This window comes from Paroedura picta, chromosome 9 (genome assembly GCF_049243985.1).
Source record: "Paroedura picta isolate Pp20150507F chromosome 9, Ppicta_v3.0, whole genome shotgun sequence".
NCBI lineage: Eukaryota > Metazoa > Chordata > Lepidosauria > Squamata > Gekkonidae > Paroedura > Paroedura picta.
In genome coordinates, this window is record NC_135377.1 from 37,029,296 (window position 1) to 37,050,464 (window position 21,169).

At 40.3% G+C, this 21,169-nt stretch overlaps 2 protein-coding genes across 3 annotated transcripts in view; one reads left to right on the forward strand and one right to left on the reverse strand.

Moving 5' to 3' along the window:
• Positions 1 to 21,169, reverse strand: part of LOC143844769 (DGAT1/2-independent enzyme synthesizing storage lipids-like) — a 200,683-nt gene that overhangs the window by 153,689 nt on the left and 25,825 nt on the right. The window lies entirely within an intron of this gene.
• The window catches only part of LOC143844770 (DGAT1/2-independent enzyme synthesizing storage lipids-like), a 31,299-nt gene continuing 10,474 nt past the window's right edge, over positions 345 to 21,169 (forward strand). For both annotated transcript variants that reach the window (XM_077352398.1, XM_077352397.1), the window contains exons 1-6: positions 345 to 663; positions 2,594 to 2,897; positions 3,615 to 3,779; positions 7,814 to 8,007; positions 18,531 to 18,591; positions 20,141 to 20,280. In XM_077352398.1, coding sequence (XP_077208513.1) covers positions 652 to 663; positions 2,594 to 2,897; positions 3,615 to 3,779; positions 7,814 to 8,007; positions 18,531 to 18,591; positions 20,141 to 20,280 — 876 coding nt within the window. In that variant the 5' untranslated portion in view covers positions 345 to 651. The remainder of the gene's footprint in view (positions 664 to 2,593; positions 2,898 to 3,614; positions 3,780 to 7,813; positions 8,008 to 18,530; positions 18,592 to 20,140; positions 20,281 to 21,169) is intronic.

Genomic DNA, 21,169 nt, shown 5'->3' on the forward strand with positions numbered 1-21,169 from the left:
TTTAGGATGCTTAGGGCTAGTCCTGCGTTGAGCAGGGGGTTGGACTAGATGGCCTATGATTCTCTATGATTCTATGATTCTATGTTAACTGATGAGGTGAGAAAGGCTCCCAGCCCCCTGGCTTTCTCCAAACTATACCAAGCAGAATTATCTGTAACACAATGGCTCAGAAAGCTACTTGGCTAAAGAATTAGGAACTGTGGCCTAAACTTCTACGTATCACTCATATTATTGACCTATAAATAGAATCCTAGAATGTAATATTTGTATTGTTTAATGTGCTGTCACTGTCATGCTAATGCTTGTGCATTTTTTCACCTCTTTTTCAGATTTCTGTTTGGTTTTGGGTTTGTACAATTCAAATCATATTGCACTGTTTATTGGATGTCCCATCCAGTTGACTGTATGGACTTACTCTGTATAATCCACCTTGATTCCCAATGAGAAAGGTGAACTATAAATAGCAAATCCTAAACTCAATGAAAATAGACCAGGGACAATATGGTGGACATCAGTGCCCAATCCTAAAGTCAAATCACATGCTTCCAGTATTTCAATATCCATCACTTTTAGAAACTTAGACCCTTACATGGACTTCTTCAACAGCCCCTTCAACATAAAGAACAGTTTTAAAGAGAAAAGGTGGAAGAAATGTCTAGCCAGGTATGAACCGTTAGAATTCTGAAAATATTTTCACATTACATTAAAATGACAAATAAATTTGGCAGTTATTGAATAAATAGTTTTATCAGTTATATCAGCTTTATGCCTAATTAACATTTATAGAAGACTGGGCTGCTTTGTTCTCTTAGATAATAATAGTCATTTTTCACATATTTTTTTTACTAATTTGCTGCATCTTACTTTTCTATTCTCTGTGGGTTCTCTCATCATGCAAAATCTTTACTGCCTTTATCACACATTATCAAGGTTTTCAGTGATTTCTATATCTGGTGTTCATACTAACCAATACAAATGTCAAAGGTTCAAGATGTACAAATATTGCTGTACTTTATCATTTGTTCTGTTATCGTCAAACCAATAAGTCTACCACAGTGGATAAAATGCTCTTACTTCTTCAATTTTCCAGCAAGAAAAGATCATGTGGCCCACGTCCTAGTAAATTTGGAGGATGACTATTAGAGATAGCCTACTTAGATCCATTGAAATTAAAGGGTTTAGAAGAGTGTGATTCTGTTTAGGATTGTACTGTAAGATCACTCTTAACATAGTAGCATTCTTCCCTTTGGTATAAAGCAATTAAAAAATAATCCAGTGTATCTATATTTCCCAAACCTTGAAGTATATAGGAATACTTGCCTTTACTCGCTTCCTCAGTATCCTAAGTTTTTGCAGTAATTTATAAATGACACATTCCACTTTTGCATGCTTGTTAAATCTCTAGGGCAGGGGTAGTCAACCTGTGGCCCTCCAAATATCCATGGACTACAATTCCCATGAGCCCCTGCCAGCAAATGCTGGCAGGGGCTCATGGGAATTGTAGTCCATGGACATCTGGAGGACCACAGGTTGACTACCCCTGCTCTAGGGTGAAAATAATGCCCCTATAGCATCTTAATAAGGCTGTTGCAGATACTACTAAAGCTACTAAAATCTTTGATCTTCACATTACTTCTATGCATATTAAACATGTTTTTGTTATTATTCCCTACCAAGCATGTTTTATAGATGAAGAAAAGACAAAAAAAATTATTTCTCTTTTTTCTCTTCTATACTAATGGAGGACAATAAAATCAGAATCCAGTAGCACCTGGACTCTGCTTTTATTGTGCTACTTCAGACCAACATGGCTACTTATTTGAATCTATACTAATGGAGGGTTATTGTAACTCTACAGGATGCCTTCATAAGATTCATTCAAAAAAAAAATGGACGCTCAAGGAACTTACATCAGTGTCTTTTATTACATTCTTATTAATAAAATATATAACACACTTAAACACAGCAGCACAGTAATACAAACATTTAAATTAATTTTTAAAAGAATAAGTTTTCTGTTATTTTCTGATTCCAAAGCATAACACTCCCCAATGTTTATTAAATTTACTAGCCTCAAGACACGTAGAGCTTTAAACTCCAATTCTACTTCATTTTGTAATTTTGAGCTTCAAAAAGCTTTCTGTTCTAGGTCTGCATATGTGCAGTGTCCATGTGAGACAACTACGACAAAAAATTATATTTATTTCTTAAATGTCTATACTGCCCTCCCATAGAGTTTTGTATGCTGGACAAATTACATTCAAGAAGAGGCAGGGCTTCCCACTGAAACCAATGGAAAATATTTACAAAAGCAAAATGAAAACAAAAGATACAATACAATATGAAACAATCCAAAAATGGAAAAGTCCCTTTTGAAATTAGCAACAAAAATGGAAGAAGAGAAACAAACTTCCATAAACTAGTCTAGTAAAGTGTTTTTCATGTCTTTATAAGTTGATGGTGATGCAGAGGCTATAGGAAGAGACCAAGCTTCAGGATTTGTAAACGACGTGCCTGTTTTAAAATTAATAACATTATTAACACTATGATAATATTAATATATGTTAAATTCATTTTCTTCTCTTTTGAACAGGAAATGATAAGCAGCAATGAAACTATTACTTCAGTGCCAGTTTTCACGTCCTATCTATTAGGAGAATGGACAAATAGTGAGGATTTCCTGATTCTTCGTATGGCTGTACATTTGGCAATGTTCATAATCATCTTTACAATTAGTGTCCCCATTATTCTAACTGGCGTTTGTTATAGTTGTGCACTTATGGTACTAATATATCAAAAAGTTAACAAACTAAACAGTGATTACTCTAGTACATCATGGGACAATGCCAGACTAGTTATTGCTTACATCCTCACTGGACTTGGAAGAATACTGCATGGTAAAGTTTTAAATCTTTAAACTCCTGTTTTAAGTTAGAGCTAATAGTAATTTCCAGATAAAATGTTCTAGGCCCATAATTCCCCACACCATCTTTTGCTTTCCAATATAGAGTAGTAAGAAAATGTTTATGAGAACGTTAAAATATTGCTATGGGCTCAACTTTCCTTGAAGAATTCCTTTCAGTGGGGATTGGGTATTTTCATCTGCTTTCAGATATTTCCAAGTATGTTCCTTCCCCCCCTCCTTTGGGAAAAAGAATTGCCATTCACTTCTCTACACCAGAAAGAGAAAATGTGCACTTATAAACTCATTATTTTTATTCTGGTGGCACTAGGAACACTGTTGATGACAGGGTTAAGCTAGTGGCAACCCAGTGTTTGCAGCAGAGGAATTGTCCTCCACCCCTCAAATGGCTGTTCATCAAAGTAACTATTGGACTTAAGTATTTTATCATTCTTTTTATGAAGACCTTTTAGAGACTGTGCACTAGACACATTCAGATTTTCTGCCAGGGAAAAAGGAAGACGGAGTTCCCTTTGACCAGTCAAAAAGGCTATGTTGTGGTTCATTAGATCTGCATGCACAAAGTTGTGGAATGTAGGAAGGAGGGATATTAGGCAAGGTGATGGGGTTCATTTTAAAATATTTTCTACTTATTGTTAAATATCAGTGTCAGAGTTACTGGTTACAACATTTTACATTATTCTTTTAACAGGATATGAGATTCATGGAACAGAAAATATACCACATGGGCCAGGTCTCATTGTTTACTACCATGGAGCAATCCCAATTGATTACTCATTTTTCTTAGCTAATCGAATTTTTTCACATGGACAACGCTGTTATTCTGTAGTTGATCACTTTCTCTTTATGGCACCAGGTGAGCATTTACTGCCAAAGAATCACAAAATAAACAAGGTTTTGTGTTTTTTCTCCTTAGAGATTAAAAAAAAAAATACCAACAAAAGAAGTTTAACCAAGGAAAAAATAACTAAAAAGTTTAGGCAACACTGAATTCTACAGAAACTATACCCATCCGTAGGTAAAGAACTACCTTGCTCATTATTATTATTATTATGCGATTTATTATAATAATAATTATTATTATTATATAAAAGGAAATGGTATCCCCAGTGCAAGCACCGAGTCATTTCTGACCCTTGAGGTGACACCCTCCAGCATTTTCATGGCAGATTCAATACGGGGTGGTTTGCCAGTACCTTCCCCAGTCATTACTGTTTACCCCCTAGCAAGCTGGGTATTCATTTTACTGACCTCGGAAGAATGGAAGGCTGAGTCAACCTTGAGCCGGCTGCTGGGACTGAACTCCCAGCCTCATGGGCAGAGCTTTCAGACTGCATGTCTACTGCCTTACCACTCTGCGCCACAAGAGGCTCTTATGCTCATTATATACGTAGGCAGAAAATGTCTAGAAACATAGCTATGAATGGGTGGAGGGGTTATGAAAATTGTTCTTGCCACATAAAGTTACCATTGGCCAGTACTGAGTCATAGGACTTATAGAAGTCTTTCAATACAGTTCTGATAGAATGTAGGACTTCTGCAGAATACATGGCTCTTCTGAACTGAATTAAAAGATCATGATATTTCATAAGGCATCTCCAATACTGGACAAATGTCCTGATTCCTCATAGCCAAGTACATAATATCCAATACCACATATTAGAGATATGCAATTGAATATTCTGGGCCAAAAAAATCCCCAAATACCTTATTGGATTCCCCCCCTCCCCAAATCTGAATATGGTTTAGAGAATCTTTTTGGCTATTGGTAAAGATGACACCAAATAAAGCCCCAGATATTTGGCTTTTATGCAAATATATTCAACTATAGTAAATAATTACTGGTGGAGAGGTTTCAACTAAAGAGCTACAATGTTTCTTTTCAAGTATCTCCTCTAGGAACCTCTCCTACCCATTACTATGGTTTCCATGGCAACAGGAGAGAGGAGGAAGAGGTATGTCTGCAGTTCCATGACAAAAGCACCTTAGTGGGAGTGAGAGCTTTTGCAAAAGGCATTGCATTGCAGGTTTGCAAGGAGCAAGGCTGTCACTGGTTTCAAATATAAGCCCAATTCCACATCCATTTCCCAGGAAACACCAGGGAGGAGGATTTGGCAAATAGGATTTCAAGTTAGGAGAAACATTGCTCTTTAGCTCACATTGCTCACAGAAGTTTGTTCTTTTTGGAAATTCTTCTGTGCATGACCAGAGAGTATATAAGCAAGGGACTGGCTAAGATAGACTTCATTGCTTTTGAGACTGGATTGGAGACTGTGCACTGGGGTTTTGCTTCATGGTTTAGTCATTGTTTTAAGTGTTTGCTCCAGGTTTCAAGGGTTATTGAGCCACAATACTTCAGTGCAGCTTTTAGTAATGAGGTTTTTAGTAATGAGGAGCTGTTTTGGGAACTGTTTAACTTTTAAACACTTTTACTTAAAATTCAGCATAGGGCTTTACATTTTCCCTAACTAGGCCAGTGCTAGGGGGATATTAAAAGAGGCAAGATTGGGGTGTCTTCAAAATAGTGGTATAATAGCCTAGGCCAGGGGTAGTCAAACTGCGGCCCTCCAGATGTCCATGGACTTCAATTCCCATGAGCCCCTGCCAGCATTTGCTGGCAGGGGCTCATGGGAATTGTAGTCCATGGACATCTGGAGGGCCGCAGTTTGACTACCCCTGGCCTAGATTAACTATGGCTTTCTAAGGTTTAGGGAAGGCAGGTATTATGAGACAACTTTTCCTTGAGGTTATCTGGTAGTTTGTCAGTTTTCAGGAGGGAACTCCTACATCTCCATAAAGGAAATCTGGCTTGTACCAATTAAATCTAGTCAGGAGAAATTTAAGCTTTTTTTTTTTTTGCTTTTTTGTAAAGGTTTTATTATATACAAACACAAAAACAGAACAGAAAAAAACAAAACAGAAGAAAAACATCTGACTACACATAAGGAAAGAAATCACCATAATACATTATTGTTCCAACCAATAAAGAAAGACACAAATTGTGTAAAAAAATCTAAAAGAAAAACAGAAACCCAAAACAAAAGGAACTAAGGGTGGGGCGGTGCTTCTATGTAGGTTTGGCATTCTTTCTACATAAAATTATTCAATACAGTTCTAAACACATTTATATACATCACCTTAATCCAGTATAAAAAATGACAACAAAAGGCCTTCATCTGATTAAAGAAAATTTTTAAATGAGACATACTCTGGAAAGTATATCAGATTTTTTTATTAAAAATATTCTAAATTAACATAAAGTCATCTGTTTTTTCCCTCCCTTGAATTAATCTAGTTTTATTTGTTCATTTTTCAAATACTACTATATTTCTAATTTGTGCATACCACCTGTAAAAAGAGCCCTACAGTATTCTTCCAGCATCGGCTAATAAGCAATCTAGCCACAACTACAAGATAATTAACCAGTGCTTGTTTAGACTGGGAGCTTTCATTAATATATATGCTGAGCGGGGCCAATTCAGCATGAGGTCTTATTTGTTTTTGGATGATTTTAGCGATCTCTATAAATACTAATCCTCCAAATTTGGCTATAATTGGATAGGACCACCTATGTATAAATATCCCTAATTCTATTTCCTAGTTCTTTTTCATCACCTGCAATGGTGTTTGTCTGTTATTTAACAATATCTTGTATATTTTAGTAATTACTTTATTCTTTATATATGTATTTTGAATTAATTCTTCAAATTTGGTTAATGGTCAGTTTTTCTGATTTCTGGTTTCTTTCATTTGGAGAAAATTTAGGATTTGATGCCTCGACAGCCATTTATGCCTTCAGAAACTCTTTAAATCCAGAACTGACTATTATTGTTTAATCGGATAACTGTTGCATTTGTTAAGTTAACTGGTTAAGAAAGGGAACTCTACACCATGAATTATAATTTTTTAACAGAGACCAATTTTGGATGATATAGAATGGGAGTCAAAGGAGAAATCTCTTTTTCATTTCCTTCTTACCAACAGGGGGGCATGAAGCATTAGCAACGAATTCACTTTTAGTTTTTTAGTAAGAGCATTATCAAATATTACATACTATCCCCCCATTTCTTTGAGATTAAGTCTTTCTAAATCTAGCCAGCCTGTTTCCTTATAAGTTTCCTTATAAGGCAAGGAATTAAATGTCTCAATTGATAAGCATCATAAAACAAAGACATCTTTGGGATGCCTCGCCTTCCTTCATGAATAGAATTATATCTTAGAATTTTGGCCGTTTTTTAAAAAGTAAAAAACATATTGATCAAATTTTAATTGCCAGTCCTTCAAAATCTTATCTGAAATATGAAGTGGTAGCACATAAAACGAAACATATAATTTTGGAAGAATTGATATTTTGAACAACTATCCTTGAGATGGAATAGCAAACCTTTTTAAAATTTTAAACTTCATGCCCAACCTGAAAAGTGACAACCCTAACAGCAAGGCAAGATGGCTGTGGAAGGCAATGTTTACCATTCCTTGCCAAGTATGTTTGATTTTTGATTTAAAAATATACCTTTACATCCAAAATGTTTGGTTAAAAAAAATGCCAGGCATGCCTTTCCCATTGAAAACAATGGAACTAAATACAAAATATAAATTATACTGAACAGCCTTAACAGCAGTTGAAAAGGGGGAATAAAATGAACAATGTGCCCTGAACTTTTAAAAACACCGCAGAACTAGCAGTACAATTCAAAACAGAGTTATATTCCCCTGCTCCTCCTCCTGCTCCTGCTCCTCCTCCTCCATTTATTTCTACTGAATTGGAAAGGAATAACTGCTTAGTATTGCATTATATAAGAACCTCTGGTCTAAGTATGTTTTGTTTCTTATCTATGTAATATATTATTTTTGTATTATACAAATTTATGTTGTATTTATTTCTTTTAGGTTTAAAAACATTATTAAGGATAATGAATTTCACAACAGGCTCAAGAGAGGAATGCCTGAAAATTCTCAAAAATGGCAATTTATTAGGTATTTCACCAGGAGGACTTCGAGAAGCTTTGTTTAGTGACAACAACTACAGACTTCTATGGGGTAATCGTACAGGTTTTGCTCAGCTAGCTATTGATGCTAAAGTGGTGAGTACCTTTGCATAAAGACACATTCTTGCAATACATATATTATATTTTATTTCATATCTACTGTCATTTGGCTGGAAAAAACAAAATGAAATTGTGCCCAAGACAAGAGCTATAGCCCAAAGATCATCTTCCATTTAAAGTAACCCATCCCTATTTTAGAACTCCTAGTTTCCTTAAATAAACATCTTATAGTAGAACATTGCACAAGGAAAGTTAAACTTCATCTAGAAATTAGCAGTGCAATCTTAAAAATACTTTCATTAGACTAAGTCCCGTTTAATTGACCTAAGTAGGCTAGCTTAGGATGACACTAAATTTCACACTAATCTTTATCCTGTCTGCCATCCCCAATGAAATCTGAAGGCAAGATTATGTGATGGATATGAGCAGTATATATTCAGATACACACAGTTTCTTCTCATGTTCCAGAAATTGAAATGGCTGCTGATCCTAGTCTGAAAGTCTCTGGCTGCATTTAAGGCCTCCATTTGCCAGGGTCTATAACCATAAGCACACCCTTTATGTAACCCTGCACCACAACATTTGTAGTCCCAGCTAAGAAAAAGGAACCTATCAATATTTAATATCTTTTATCAAACTAACAGTGCACAACACTGATTTCAGGCTGCAAACATTAGCCACAAAATGCTACATTTAGGAAGAAATAGAGCACATAACCAAAATTGAACACTAGGGAACTAAGAGTCCAAGTCAGAAGATTAACTTGAGAATATGAGGATGACAAAGGACAAGAGCTAAAAAGATCAAGACAGCATAAAATATTAGCTAAATTATTGGGGAAATACTGATGGTGAATAAGAAGAGAATGTGACAAAAATGTACTTTGGAGAGGAAGGGATATCAAGGATTACTTTCATTTAGCTCAGGGATATGGTGAATCTAACAAGCATATCTGTTTTAACCCCAAAACAGCAGTATAATGGAGCTCTGCTGGGACAAACTGACTAACCCAGCATCCTTCATGAGTACAAGGTCAGGTATATTTGTGGTAGATAATCATAAAGAAGAGAGGGAACTGAGGACTGAAGTAAAATAAATTGTGAGATCAATAAGAATAAATACCAGACTCATTAAAAGAAACAGAACTACGGTTTTAGCAGCACTAAAAGAAAAATTGGAGGTGCTTTGCAATATCAATCTAAAAATTACAGCCAGCCTGTGAAAGAGTATGAGCAAGCAGGCAAATAGTGTATTGTTCGATTCTAATATAATCAAAAAATATACTAAGACAGTGAAGAATAGAAGGAATACAAAGAGCAGTGTTATTATCCCCTGGGGATGGGGATAATGGGGATCCCTTGGGTTTGCAGAAAAATCTAAGATGTCCTTATAAAAATAAGCACAGTTGCATTGCAACTATATGCATAAATATATATATTCTAATCGGTATTTATATGATATGTTGTATACTGCCCAGACCCAGGCTACTAGGATGAACAATATGAAAATCTAATAAATAAATAATAAATGCAAAAACAAATCAGACTTTGGCCAGTGCTATGGGTTGCCATAGCAATTGCATAAGAAAATAAGGAGAGCCTGCTGGATCAAACCAGTGATTCATCTAATCCAGCAATTTGTTTCATCTAATCCAGCAACTTGTTTCACATTGTAGCCAACCAGTTGCCCTGTGGGCCAACAAAAAGGGCTGGAGCTCTTGCTGTGATGCTGCCCTATATCACTGGTCTTCAGAGGAACCTCACTGGAGGTTCCCTTTAGTAGCCATTCATAGACCTATCTTCCATTAATCCATTGGCAATGCATTCCATAATTTTATTACTCATTGAGTAAAATAGTATTTCCTTTTGTCTGTCCTGAACATCACTGGGTGTCCCAAGTGCTATTGTCATTTCAGGAAAGGGAGAAATTCTCCCCTTTAGCTTTTTCTACCCAATACATAATTTTATAAACCTCTGTTAGGGTCCCTTCAGATCATTTTCTGTCCCCGACTCTTTATCTTTTCCTCATAGAAAAGGTGCTTCAGCCCTTTAATCATCCTGGTTGTCATCCTCTGTAGTTTTCAGTTCTGCAAGTACTGGCCAGTAGTCCAAATGAGGCCTCTCCATAGATCTATTTAAAGGGGTTACAATATTGGCAGCTTTATTTTCAGTTCCTTTCCTAATAATCCCCAGGCATGGAGTTTGTCTTTTTCACTGCTGTGGCCTACTGAGTCAAAATTTTCATTAGCCATTGCAATCCTAAGTTTTCTTTCCATCTCAGTCTCAGCAAGTTCAGCCCCCATCAGCATATAGCTTCATTTTCCACGTTGGTGCCCACTCACCCACCTTAGAGGAACCTTCCTGTGGCTCTTGTTTTTCATCACCCTGAATAATTTGGCATCATCAACAGCACCTGCTATAAATTTCATCTCAAAGGTCTCAGAAGTAGCCCTGGCAAAGACAAAGAGCAGAAAGAAGACAAGAAGGGAGATAATGGGTGGGAAGGGAGAAGAGATGGCAGCCAGAACAAAAGAGAAAATTAGGAGGCATGTTAGATTTTTTCCTCTCTTGTAAGTCTTTATGGACATCTTTCTTGTTACTATACGACATGCACAAATATTAAAACATTTTGTAGGAGGCATGATATATTCAGTTCAGACCACATTCTGTTTCAGCCTGTGGTGCAACATCCAAGATAAGAGCCTAGTTAAGCAATCAGCACTATTAGCAAGAACAGAAGGGAGTATTGTGGATACAGGAAAACAAAGACAGCATCATAAGTCTGAAAGCACAGAAAATTCTGAGCCCCCACTCAGGCCATACCCTGGCCTGGCAAACCCTACTTGGCAGTCGGGGGTGGTGGTAGGTATCATAAGTCAAGCTGAAATAGCAAAATACTAAGGGGCTTTTCGCATGCCTTCAAAATCGCACAATGGTTGCCAAATGAAAACGCTACTGATTTGCCGTTATGCACAACGTCGTTGACAATCTGCCACACACCTGAAACCGATCTGCAAAAAGCGCTTCCTTGTAGCGCTTTCAGGGAAATCCCCAAAAGTGGATTCACCCTCCGGAAAGCGATACACTCCTGCAACCAATCTGCAACACTAGCAAAAAAGACCTGTGCGTTAACATTGTTGCGGTTTCTACAAAGTCCCTCCCCCTGGCTCTCTCCTCTGATCTTCCGGCGAAGCGAACGCCATTTTTTTTTCTCCGAGCGAGCGGGGATAAACGCACCAGCGAGCCTCTTTCTGTTTAGAGGCTTCCCCGGCTTCAGTCCCTCCCCTTCAGTCACTAAGCACAAAGAACAGAAAAGCCCGTTTGCTGATGTATTTTCCCTTTTCCCCAGGGGCTGTTTGGGAGCATGCTAACGGCTGCCCATTGGATTTTCAGCCGAAAATCGGGCCCGTGAGAGGGGGGGGGGGATTTTTTTTTTCACTCGGAGGGAGCATGGCAACGATGAAATGACAGCTCAAACACACCAGGCAGCTGGATGGGTCTCTCCGTTGCAACAAATCAACACAGATTCGTTGCAATGGGTCTGTTTTTTTTTTTTAAACTTTCTTAAAGGGAAAGGGGCTGTTTGGGAGCATGCTAACGGCTGCCCATTGGCTGCTTGACGGCCAGGGGCGGGACGAGCTTGGCAACAGCGCTTCCTTTCTAGCGATTTTTGCCGAGACCGGAAGCCTGTGGGAAACGCTACAAAACGCAACTGGATTCCACTACAAAGGCAGGTATGCATAACGACGAATTCCACTATTTTAAATGGCGATTTTTCATTCAGCAACCAATTTGCTACAAAGATCCCGGTGCGGAAAGCCCCCAAGTAAATTTAGCATGCTTAAACGTTTCTTAATTTATTAATTTAAACTGGACTGGGCATTAAGTCCTAAGTAATCATGTGGTCAGGTGTAATCTTTTAGAGCGACCACTGGCTAATACTCTATTCAGAAAATTTCTCCACTGACCCCTCCCAAACCATAATTTGATTAACGTTTGCACTTTGCAAGCTTACACACTCATTAAAGCAACACACTCATTAAAGCAAGTACAGAAGCAGACTGTCTCATATATACTCATTGTCTGGCTAGAAGGTCTTACTGGGGAGAAACAAGAAACAATGTTGAGGAGGTTAGTACTAATGTCTCCCCTCGAATTTGTATCAGTGATGATGATACCTTTAATGATTTTTTATTCCCTTGGCCAAGGTATAATGCAAGCTTTCCCTGCAGTTCAGTAGAATTGCAAGGTCGTTTAAGAAGAAGAGAGTTGGTTCTCATATGCTGCTTTTCTCTACCGGAAGGAGTCTCCAAGAGGCTTACATTTGCTTTCCCTTTCCTCTCCCCACAACAGACACCCTGTAAGGAGATGGTGAGGCTGAGAGAGCCCTGATATCACTGCTTGGCCAGAACAGCTTTATCAGTGCCATGGCGAGCCCAAGGTCACCCAGCTGCCTGCATGTGGAGGAGAGCAGGGAATCAAACCCAGCTCACCAGATTAGAAACCATTGCTCCTAGCCACTACACCAAGCAACCCTCTTTGTGGATCCTTGATGTTGGCAGAGTTTAAATATGCAAAGAAGATGAAACACCAAGCTGCTTAAAAGATTATCATGAACAGAAAAACTTTGTATAGAAAGAGAGAAGAGATAGAGGGTCCTAGCTAAGAGTCTAACTTGTTTTGCATTCATTCAGACTGTCCATTCTGAAGCAGGGAGGAAGTATGCTTAGAATAGCAGGAAGTTTCCAGGACACTGGAGGAGACTATTTGAAAAACAGCAGGAATCTCCTAAACTATATCCACTAGCTACGTATCTGTTCTGGAGCCTCCTGTGGAATATCCTTCATGTCCATTCGAAACATGTACACTACACATTTTGCATATTCCAACACTAAAAGCCCCACTCAGATATGAAGTTCAACATAGGCTGAGAAAGAATGACTGGTCTATCTCACAGGGGTTTTGTGAGGATGTATTGTCCCAATCACATTAGAGGAAGGGCATAATGTAACAACAAATTGCCTTGCAGGAGGTGATGCATTTGGCACTGGCTAAAGCAAAATTATATTAGTACAAGTGGGAACCCGCAAGGACTTGCAGGAAGCATCTCATTTTTCTCTCCATTGTTTCCTCTTTCTCTTTCCTGAAAACCGCCATACCCCTTTCCTGCTTCCCTTCTTGGGTTGCTAACCTGAAAACCGCCATACCCCTTTCCTGCTTCCCTTCTTGGGTTGCTAACCTCAAGGTGGAGTCTGGAGATGTGGAATCACAACAGTTCACCCAGCTACACAGATCAGGTCCCCCTTAGGACTGCCAACTCCAGGTTGGGAAATTCCTGGAAATATGGGGGTGGAGCCTTGGGCTGGTGAGGTTTACAGAGGGAAGCAACTTCAGGTGGTAAAATATCATTGAGTCCACCCTCCAAAGTAGCCATTTTCTCCAGAGAAACTGATCTCTGACATCTGGAGAGCAGCTGTAATTCTGGGTGATCTCCAACTCTCACCTGGAACCTAGGAACCATTGTTCCCATGGAGGAAATGGCTGCTATGGAGTGTGGAGTCTTGACATAATACACTCTGGGTCCCTTTTCTCCTTAAACCTTATTCTCCCCATGTTCCATACCCTCAAAAATTTCAGATATTTCCTAACCTAATGTTGGTAACCCTATCTTCTTCCTACCCAACCATCAACCTACATTTATCTGTCCTTCTGTCTAGTCCGCCCCCAAAGCCTTTCCCTATGGAAACTGTGGCCCAGTTGGGTAGTGCTGGCCACTAGGATGGGTCCAATTGCCTAGTAGGGAAATTTAAGCATATGTGGGGGACTAGGGTTACCAACCCTGAGTTGGGAATACCTGGAGACTTTGAGTTAGAGCTGGGAGTGGACAGAATTTGGGGCAGGAAGGGACCTCAATGGCATAACCTCCAAAGTAGTCATTTTCTCCAGAGAAACTGATCTCTGTCACCTGGGGATGAGCTGTAAAACTGGCAGATCCTCAGCCCCCACCTGGAGACTACATCCTTATGGGGGCACTTCTCTTTCTCTTGAATCCACTTTCCCAGACTATTTTATCTTTTCCTCTTCCTCACAACCCTCATATCTACTCCTATTTTTCTGCCTCATTCTCTTCTTCTCAGCCATTCACAAATGTACTCTTTATTTGCCTTCCATCTTCACCTATATTCATTAATACCTAACCTTTCTCCACAACCATCTTCCCCTTTGTTCTCCTAACAACAGCCCTGTGAAGCAGAAAGTATGTCTGGTCCAAAATCACCCAGTAAGCTTCTTCAGCAAGTAGAGGAATCAAGCCTGGGTCTCACAAAGCTACACCACACTGGTTTTTATAGGGTGGCTGTCATTGGATAGTAGCAAGCAGCCATGCCTAATTGAGTAATGAAAGTTGGGTGGCATCAAGTCTCCAAGAGGTTGCTGCTTGGCCTAGGGCTGCCAACCTCTAGTTGGGAGAGTCTTGGCGATCTCTGAGAATTACAACTGAACACGGGTGGCAGAAATTTACCATAACCTCCTGGAGAAAATGAAGAGTGGCATTATATCTTGCTGAAGCTCCTCCGATCCCACCTCAAACTCCAACACAAAAATCTCCAGGAACTTCCCCACCCAAAGCTGCAACCCTAGTTAGGCCGGGCCCTACTAAGTCTTTTTTCAAAGGACAAAATAAGGACCATGCCCACTCCACCTACCTTCATACGGAAACATAGCCTGGAATACTGTGGTTACCTAGCAACAGTCACAGAGAGAATTCATTGCTTAAAGCTAAAGGCATTCCCTTTATCAATTTCAAGTTTTTCAAACCCCTCAATATGTATATTTTGATTTCACATTTTTCTGCAATCCTGGCATATTATTCCTGTTTGTAGAAAAATGTACCTTGACCATTCACAACTCTAGTCACTAGATTTAGGTACTTTTAGATTTGACCAACTTTACTACTAGTATGCAAAGAGCATAGAAATTGCAAAAGAATTAATCTCACTCTGAATACAAATGAAAGGATTGCAGCATTCACTGTTGTCTACTGACTAGAGGTGCTAATCTAAACAGGCAGGAAAAACAGGATCCTAATTTTATGTTGGCCTTTGTGCATTACTTTTACAAGTCCCCTTTAAATTACAATAATGTGATATCCCAAGCTACTGGATAGAAAATACACATGTTTGAAGAGTGAACAGAACATAAATAACAAAATATCACATATTTATTTTATTGATAATGGCTAGGTGAGTATTTCCAGATTTAAAAAGGGACAAAATATTTGCAAGAGCAGATTGGCAGACACTGCTGTGTTGTTCATCACTAACAATTGCAAATAACCACCCATTCAATAGGCACCTGTGATACCTACACAGTTGCATTCCACAGAATAATCCAGTGTGCACCTCCCTACACGTTAAAATTATTACAGGGCTGGTTGAAGGTACCTCACCCATGACAGTAGTGCTTGATGTAGTGGTTGAGAGTGACGGCCTCTAATCTGGAGAATTCTCCTCCACATGCAGCCAGCTGGGAGAACTTGGGCCAGTCACAGTTCTCTCAGCCTCACCTACCTCACAGGGTGCCTGCTGTGGAGACAGGAAGGGTAGGCAATCATAAGCCTCTTTGAGATTCCTTTGGGTAGTAAAAAGAGGGGTACGAAAAACAGCTCCTTCTTCTTAATGACCAAAACAAAAATCATAACTGCAATAACTTAGATCCAGAGACAGTCTTGGTAGGTGGAAGTAGGGTTGCTAATCTTTAGTTGAGTCCTGAAAACATACTAGAATTATAACTGTGATCTAGATTACAGAGATCACTTCCGTTTGAGAAAGTGGTTGCTTTAGAACAGTGGTCCCCAACCTTTTTATCACCGGGGACCACTCAACACTTGACAATTTTACTGAGGCCCGGTGGGGGGGGGGTAGTTTACTCCTCTACTCTCAACCACTGTCCTAACGCTCTCTGATCGCTATGGTAATGTTTAAACATCCCTTCAAAATAAGACACAGACACGCCACAACAATGAACATAAGGAACATTTTATTATCATGGAAATTTTAACTCATGACGATGACAAATCAATGGGAACCCTGAATTTGTTTCTCTGCAACGAGATAGTCCCATCTGGGAGTGATGGGAGACAATGACACCCAAAGTGTGTTGTAAAGGGCCGGGGGGAGATGAAGTAAAGGGCCGGGGGGGGGGGGAAGAGAAGGCGTCCTTCCGGGCCCACCTCCAATTAGTCGACGGACCACATGTGGTCCGCGGCCCACAGGTTGGGGATCACTACTTTAGAAGATGGACTCTATGGCATTACACTCTGACGAGCTCACAGCATCCCAGATGTAATGACACAACTTCCAGTTCACACGGACAGTGATATAGATATATTGTTGCATAGCAGATGGGTCTCTCTACCTGGCCAGCTGATTGGTGGTAGGGAGGTGGGACTTCGCAGCAGGGGACCCAAGTCTCCATGAAGAAGTCTGGCAATCCTGTTTGGAGGGCTATTTTATGTTGCATCAGCTGTCAGTCAAGATATCTTTTCCCTGCACTTCATGGATGTTCAGAAGCTTAGGGCTTTGTTCCAAATACAGCAATTTATGTATTTGTGGTAGAGATTCCATAGGACTTAGAAACTTGAAAACCTCAGAAATTTTGGAGGCTGTTAACACTTCTGGACTACACTTTGATTAGTCTATACTTGGGGCTGACAGCTCTGGGTTGGAAAATTCCAGCCTGGACACTTGGGTGTGAAACCCAAGGAGGAAGCACCTCAGCAGAGAGGTGCAAAGTGAAAGAAGCTCAAGCTATGGAATGGTTGTAACAGGCAGAGTTTTGAAATGTTTACAAGAGCATAGATAAGATTGTCAGACCTGGAAATCTCCCAGAATTACAGCTGATCTCCAGACTACAAAGAAGAATTCCTCTGGAGAAAGCAGCTGCCTTGGCATTATAATAAGAATAGCCTTCTCCTGATGCTGTCTTTTCACTTTGAGATTTAGAGTAGGGTTGTGTACTTCCCGAAGTAGCCAGTGCCGTGGTGTGGGGGGAGGGGTGGCACTGGCACACCAGTCGACGCACGCACACAGGCGCGGAGCTCTATGTCTGCACGTGGGCACCAGGTCATGCACCATCACCGGCACCCCCCCCCCACGCCATGGTGCTGACTACTTCAGGCTCCAACTGCTGCTTTGGTGGCTGAAGTGCACAACCCTAATTCAGAGTGTGCTGCCCTAGCTGGGCACATGCAGGGACTGTCCAGATAAACACACCCTTGGCCATTAAGCCAAGTTCAAATTGCATACCAGAAAGCAGGGTCAATAGTCGAGTCTGGGTCTTTGCAGTAGCTGTGGCAGACAAATTCCAAGGGAGAACCGAAGGGGAAGTCAATAAGCAAGCCGAGGTCAACAACCAGAGGAGCAGAGTCAAAGCCAAACCAAGTCCAAATACCAAAATTGCAGTCCAAGAAGCTGTATCCGAGGTCACAAAGCCGAGAAACAGTCGGGCAGAGTTTCGCTGAAGCACAGGCTGGTCAGGAACCAGGGTCAAGGCGATGAGTGGGCTTGTGCAGAGGTTGCACCCATGCTGAGAGCCGTCTCTGCCTTGCTTAAGTGCAGTCTGAGCTAAGGAGTTATGTGGCTGCACCTGGGAGCTCAGTCGCTGTCCATTAAGTCAGCCCTAGCTGGGCCCCATCTGGCTTCATACCGTGCTCTGAGCCTGGCACTTCGATGGCGTGCTGTTCAATCGCTCCTTCTGAGTTCTCTCCTGTGCTCTGGTGATGAGTCTGGGCTGGGAAAGGGTGTTGATTCTGGCTGAGGTGATGCTGGCGCAGAGGGCATGGTGTCTACCTGGCTGGGACCTGGCTGTGTGTCCCTATCAGGGCTTTTCTCATTCAGCAACATCTAGCTGCTTTGCCCCAGCTCCTCCTCATCTTCATGCTCTGAGGGGTCTGGCAGCAAAGCTTCTGGTGTAGGCACAGATGCAGCCTAAACCTCTGAGCCAGGAGGCAATATCAAGGGCAGACCACAACTTCTAAGTTCTGTGTTTGGCCACCCAGAGGAACTGGTTGGCCACTGTGTGAGACTAGATGCTGGACTAGATAGACAACTGGTTTGATATTAGGTTCTTATGTATAATGCCATAGAATCCACCTGCCAAGGCAACCAGTTCTCCAGGGGAACCAAGACACATTTATTATGCAGTGCAGAAATTGTACTGAGACCTAAAATATTCTATTCACTTTCTGATGAAAAAAGGATGTAACATGTGGGCACAGAGAATATTAGCATACAGTATATATCCGGATAAAGTCCTGAGTTATGTGGGAGAAATGGATGTTCTTGTGAACTGCTTGGTTTAGAAAATGCTAATTGCCGAAACTGTTCCAGGCTCATTTTGTCATTACTATACACAGATCATTCAGTTTATATATAGACTACCAGTCAAACTTCGTGATCGGTCTACTTCACAATGAAAATAACAGGAAATTAGTTTGGGCATAGTAGTACAGTAAAACTTAGATCAAGAAGAATTTAAGAGTTTTCTAATTTATCATTTTAGGCCATCATCCCATTATTTACAGAAAATGTTCGTGATGGGTATAGGACATTTGGAGATATATGTAAGTGTTCCATATAGAGTTTCTTAACTTTTAAGAATCTTGGCATTGACTAATATTCATTTTTTCTCAGTTTTATTTTAAATATTTTGTTTAGAATTTTTTGTTGTTTTTCTTGCTTGATTATTTGTTTTTTTCTAGGACTTAAAGTTTTTTACATGTTGCATTTGCATTTCAATTTCACTAGGCCAGGAGCAACTGCTACACAGCTGATTTCTAAGGCATTTTATTTATTTATTTTTCAAATGGATACCAAAGATATGTAGAGTCCAACTTCTTCTACAAAATTAATAAAAGTAATCAGATTGAAGTTATATTCATTTTCACGCATTAATAAATGGCTTATTGTTTTTACTATAACATAATTTAAGATAATATCATACACACACGCACACATTTAATAGTAAACACCTGAGAAAACTATAATCTCAAATATACATATGTAGGAATACCATTGTCCCTAGAGATGTGACTTCCAAAAAAGGGTAGAATTACTCTCCATAAAAGGGTAGAATGCTCCGCATTTCAGTGACATGCCTACATGATCTGGAAGTGACATAGGTATGTTAGGGACTTTAGGGTGATGCGCTGATTTTTGGGCAAAAACTCTATGATAGAAGCTTCTGCAATTATTTTTTGCCCCAAATCCAGAGCCTCATCCTCAACATGCCTATGTCACTTCTGGGTCACCAGCATGGTGTAGCAGTCGTTAAGAGTGGTGACTTCTAATCTTGGGAACCAGGTTGGGTTCCTCACTCCTCCACATATAGCCAGCTGGGTTACTCACAGTTCTCAAAGCTCTTTCAACTCCACCTAGCTCATGGGGTTGTCTGAGAGCCAGTTTGGTGTAGTGGTTAGGAGTGCGGACTTCTAATCTGGCATGCTGGGTTCGATTCTGCGCTCCCCCACATGTAGCCAGCTGGGTGACCTTGGGCTCGCCATGGCACTGATAAAACTGTTCTGACCAAGCAGTGATATCAGGGCTCTCTCAGCCTCACCCACCCCACAGGGTGTCTATTGTGGGGAGAGGAAAGGGAAGGCGACTGTAAGCCGCTTTGCGCCTCCTTCAGGTAAAGTGGCATATAAGAACCAACTCTTCTTCTTCTTGGAGGAGGAAGGGAAGACAATTGTAAGCCACTTTGAGACTTCTTTGGGTAGTGAAAAGCAGGATATTGAAACCAACTTTTCTTCACGTCACTTAAATACCTCCTATTTCCTAAAGCAATCAGAAGAACAACACAATAATAGGATGGCTGAAATGTTAATGTACATTACAAATGCACTCCTCTTCATTCTCTTTTGCATTCACAGCTATCAGATGTTAATATAACAATGTAAAAATTAAGTGAGTATCCACAGGACTGGGTATTGGGTGTAAACATCGGTTACATCTTCCTATCCCACATTAAGACTTGGAGAATTAACATTTTGATTGAGCAATATCTGTTGACATCTAAAGCGTCTCTTAGAATGTTTTCTTCCTTATTTTCTTGGTATGTTCCTTATGTCCTGAGCTCTCAAAATATATCTCAAATTGCAATTCATTACACAGGGCCACTGAGATATCTGTATGAACACACTCGATTACCACTTGTTCCTATTTATGGATTTTTTCCTGTCAAGTTTCGCACATATATAGGAGAGCCCATACCTTATGATCCAAACATAACTTCTGAAGAACTGGCTATGAAGGTAAAGGTTTTGGTTTTTTTTAATGAATTCAGAGGTGTCAGCTATCTTAACATGTTGGGCATTCCATGTAGAAAGTAAGAGAAAGAATTCCTGCTTTCATAATTGGTGTTTCCATGTGTATTATTAGTTTCATCAATTACCAGTAGCATCACAATGGAAGAAATGCAGCAGCTTGATTATAGTTGAGAGTGGCATTCTACTGCAGTAAATTTTCCAGATAAAACAGTGAACCATGACTTTTAACCCTTTAAAGAAAATGAACAAGTAGATTACAAGGTTCAAGACTCAGACTACTCTTGCAGATAATAGGTGGAGACCAATTCTATTCCACATACTTGTTGCTACAAACTGTGCTATAGAGCCTACTGTAACATCTACAAAATAGCCAAAGACCACGAGTGGAATACCTACTGCATTTGAATGGTAATGCATTTTTTAAATGGATAAGCCTCCCTCAAACCCTGTCAAGCGACTCTGACACTCCACACACACCAACCTAAAGCTGCTGCCCAGCTGCTGCCTTTGCCCCTCCCCCCTTTGACTAAGTCCCATGTTTTGACTGCTGTTTGCCTGTTCTTGCTTATTACACCCTCTGTTTATATTGTTATACACTAGGAAAAGAGCCCATTGTAAATAAAATACAATGGGCGCTAGAATGTGGGGGCAGAGGGAGGGACAGGGCAGTGCGCGGGAAGGAAGCGCACCTTATAGAGGAGATGTTGTCGAGGGCGGGCGGCGGCGGTGGGGTGTCCTCGGCTCCTCGGCGGCCATCTTCAATTGCGGGCGGGTTTTTTGGAGCTCCGTTGTCGCTAGGCACGGAAGTCCCCGCCAGCCGCGCGCAGGGCGGCTGGCGGGGGCTCCCTGGCCGGCGGCCAAGGAGCAACTGCGA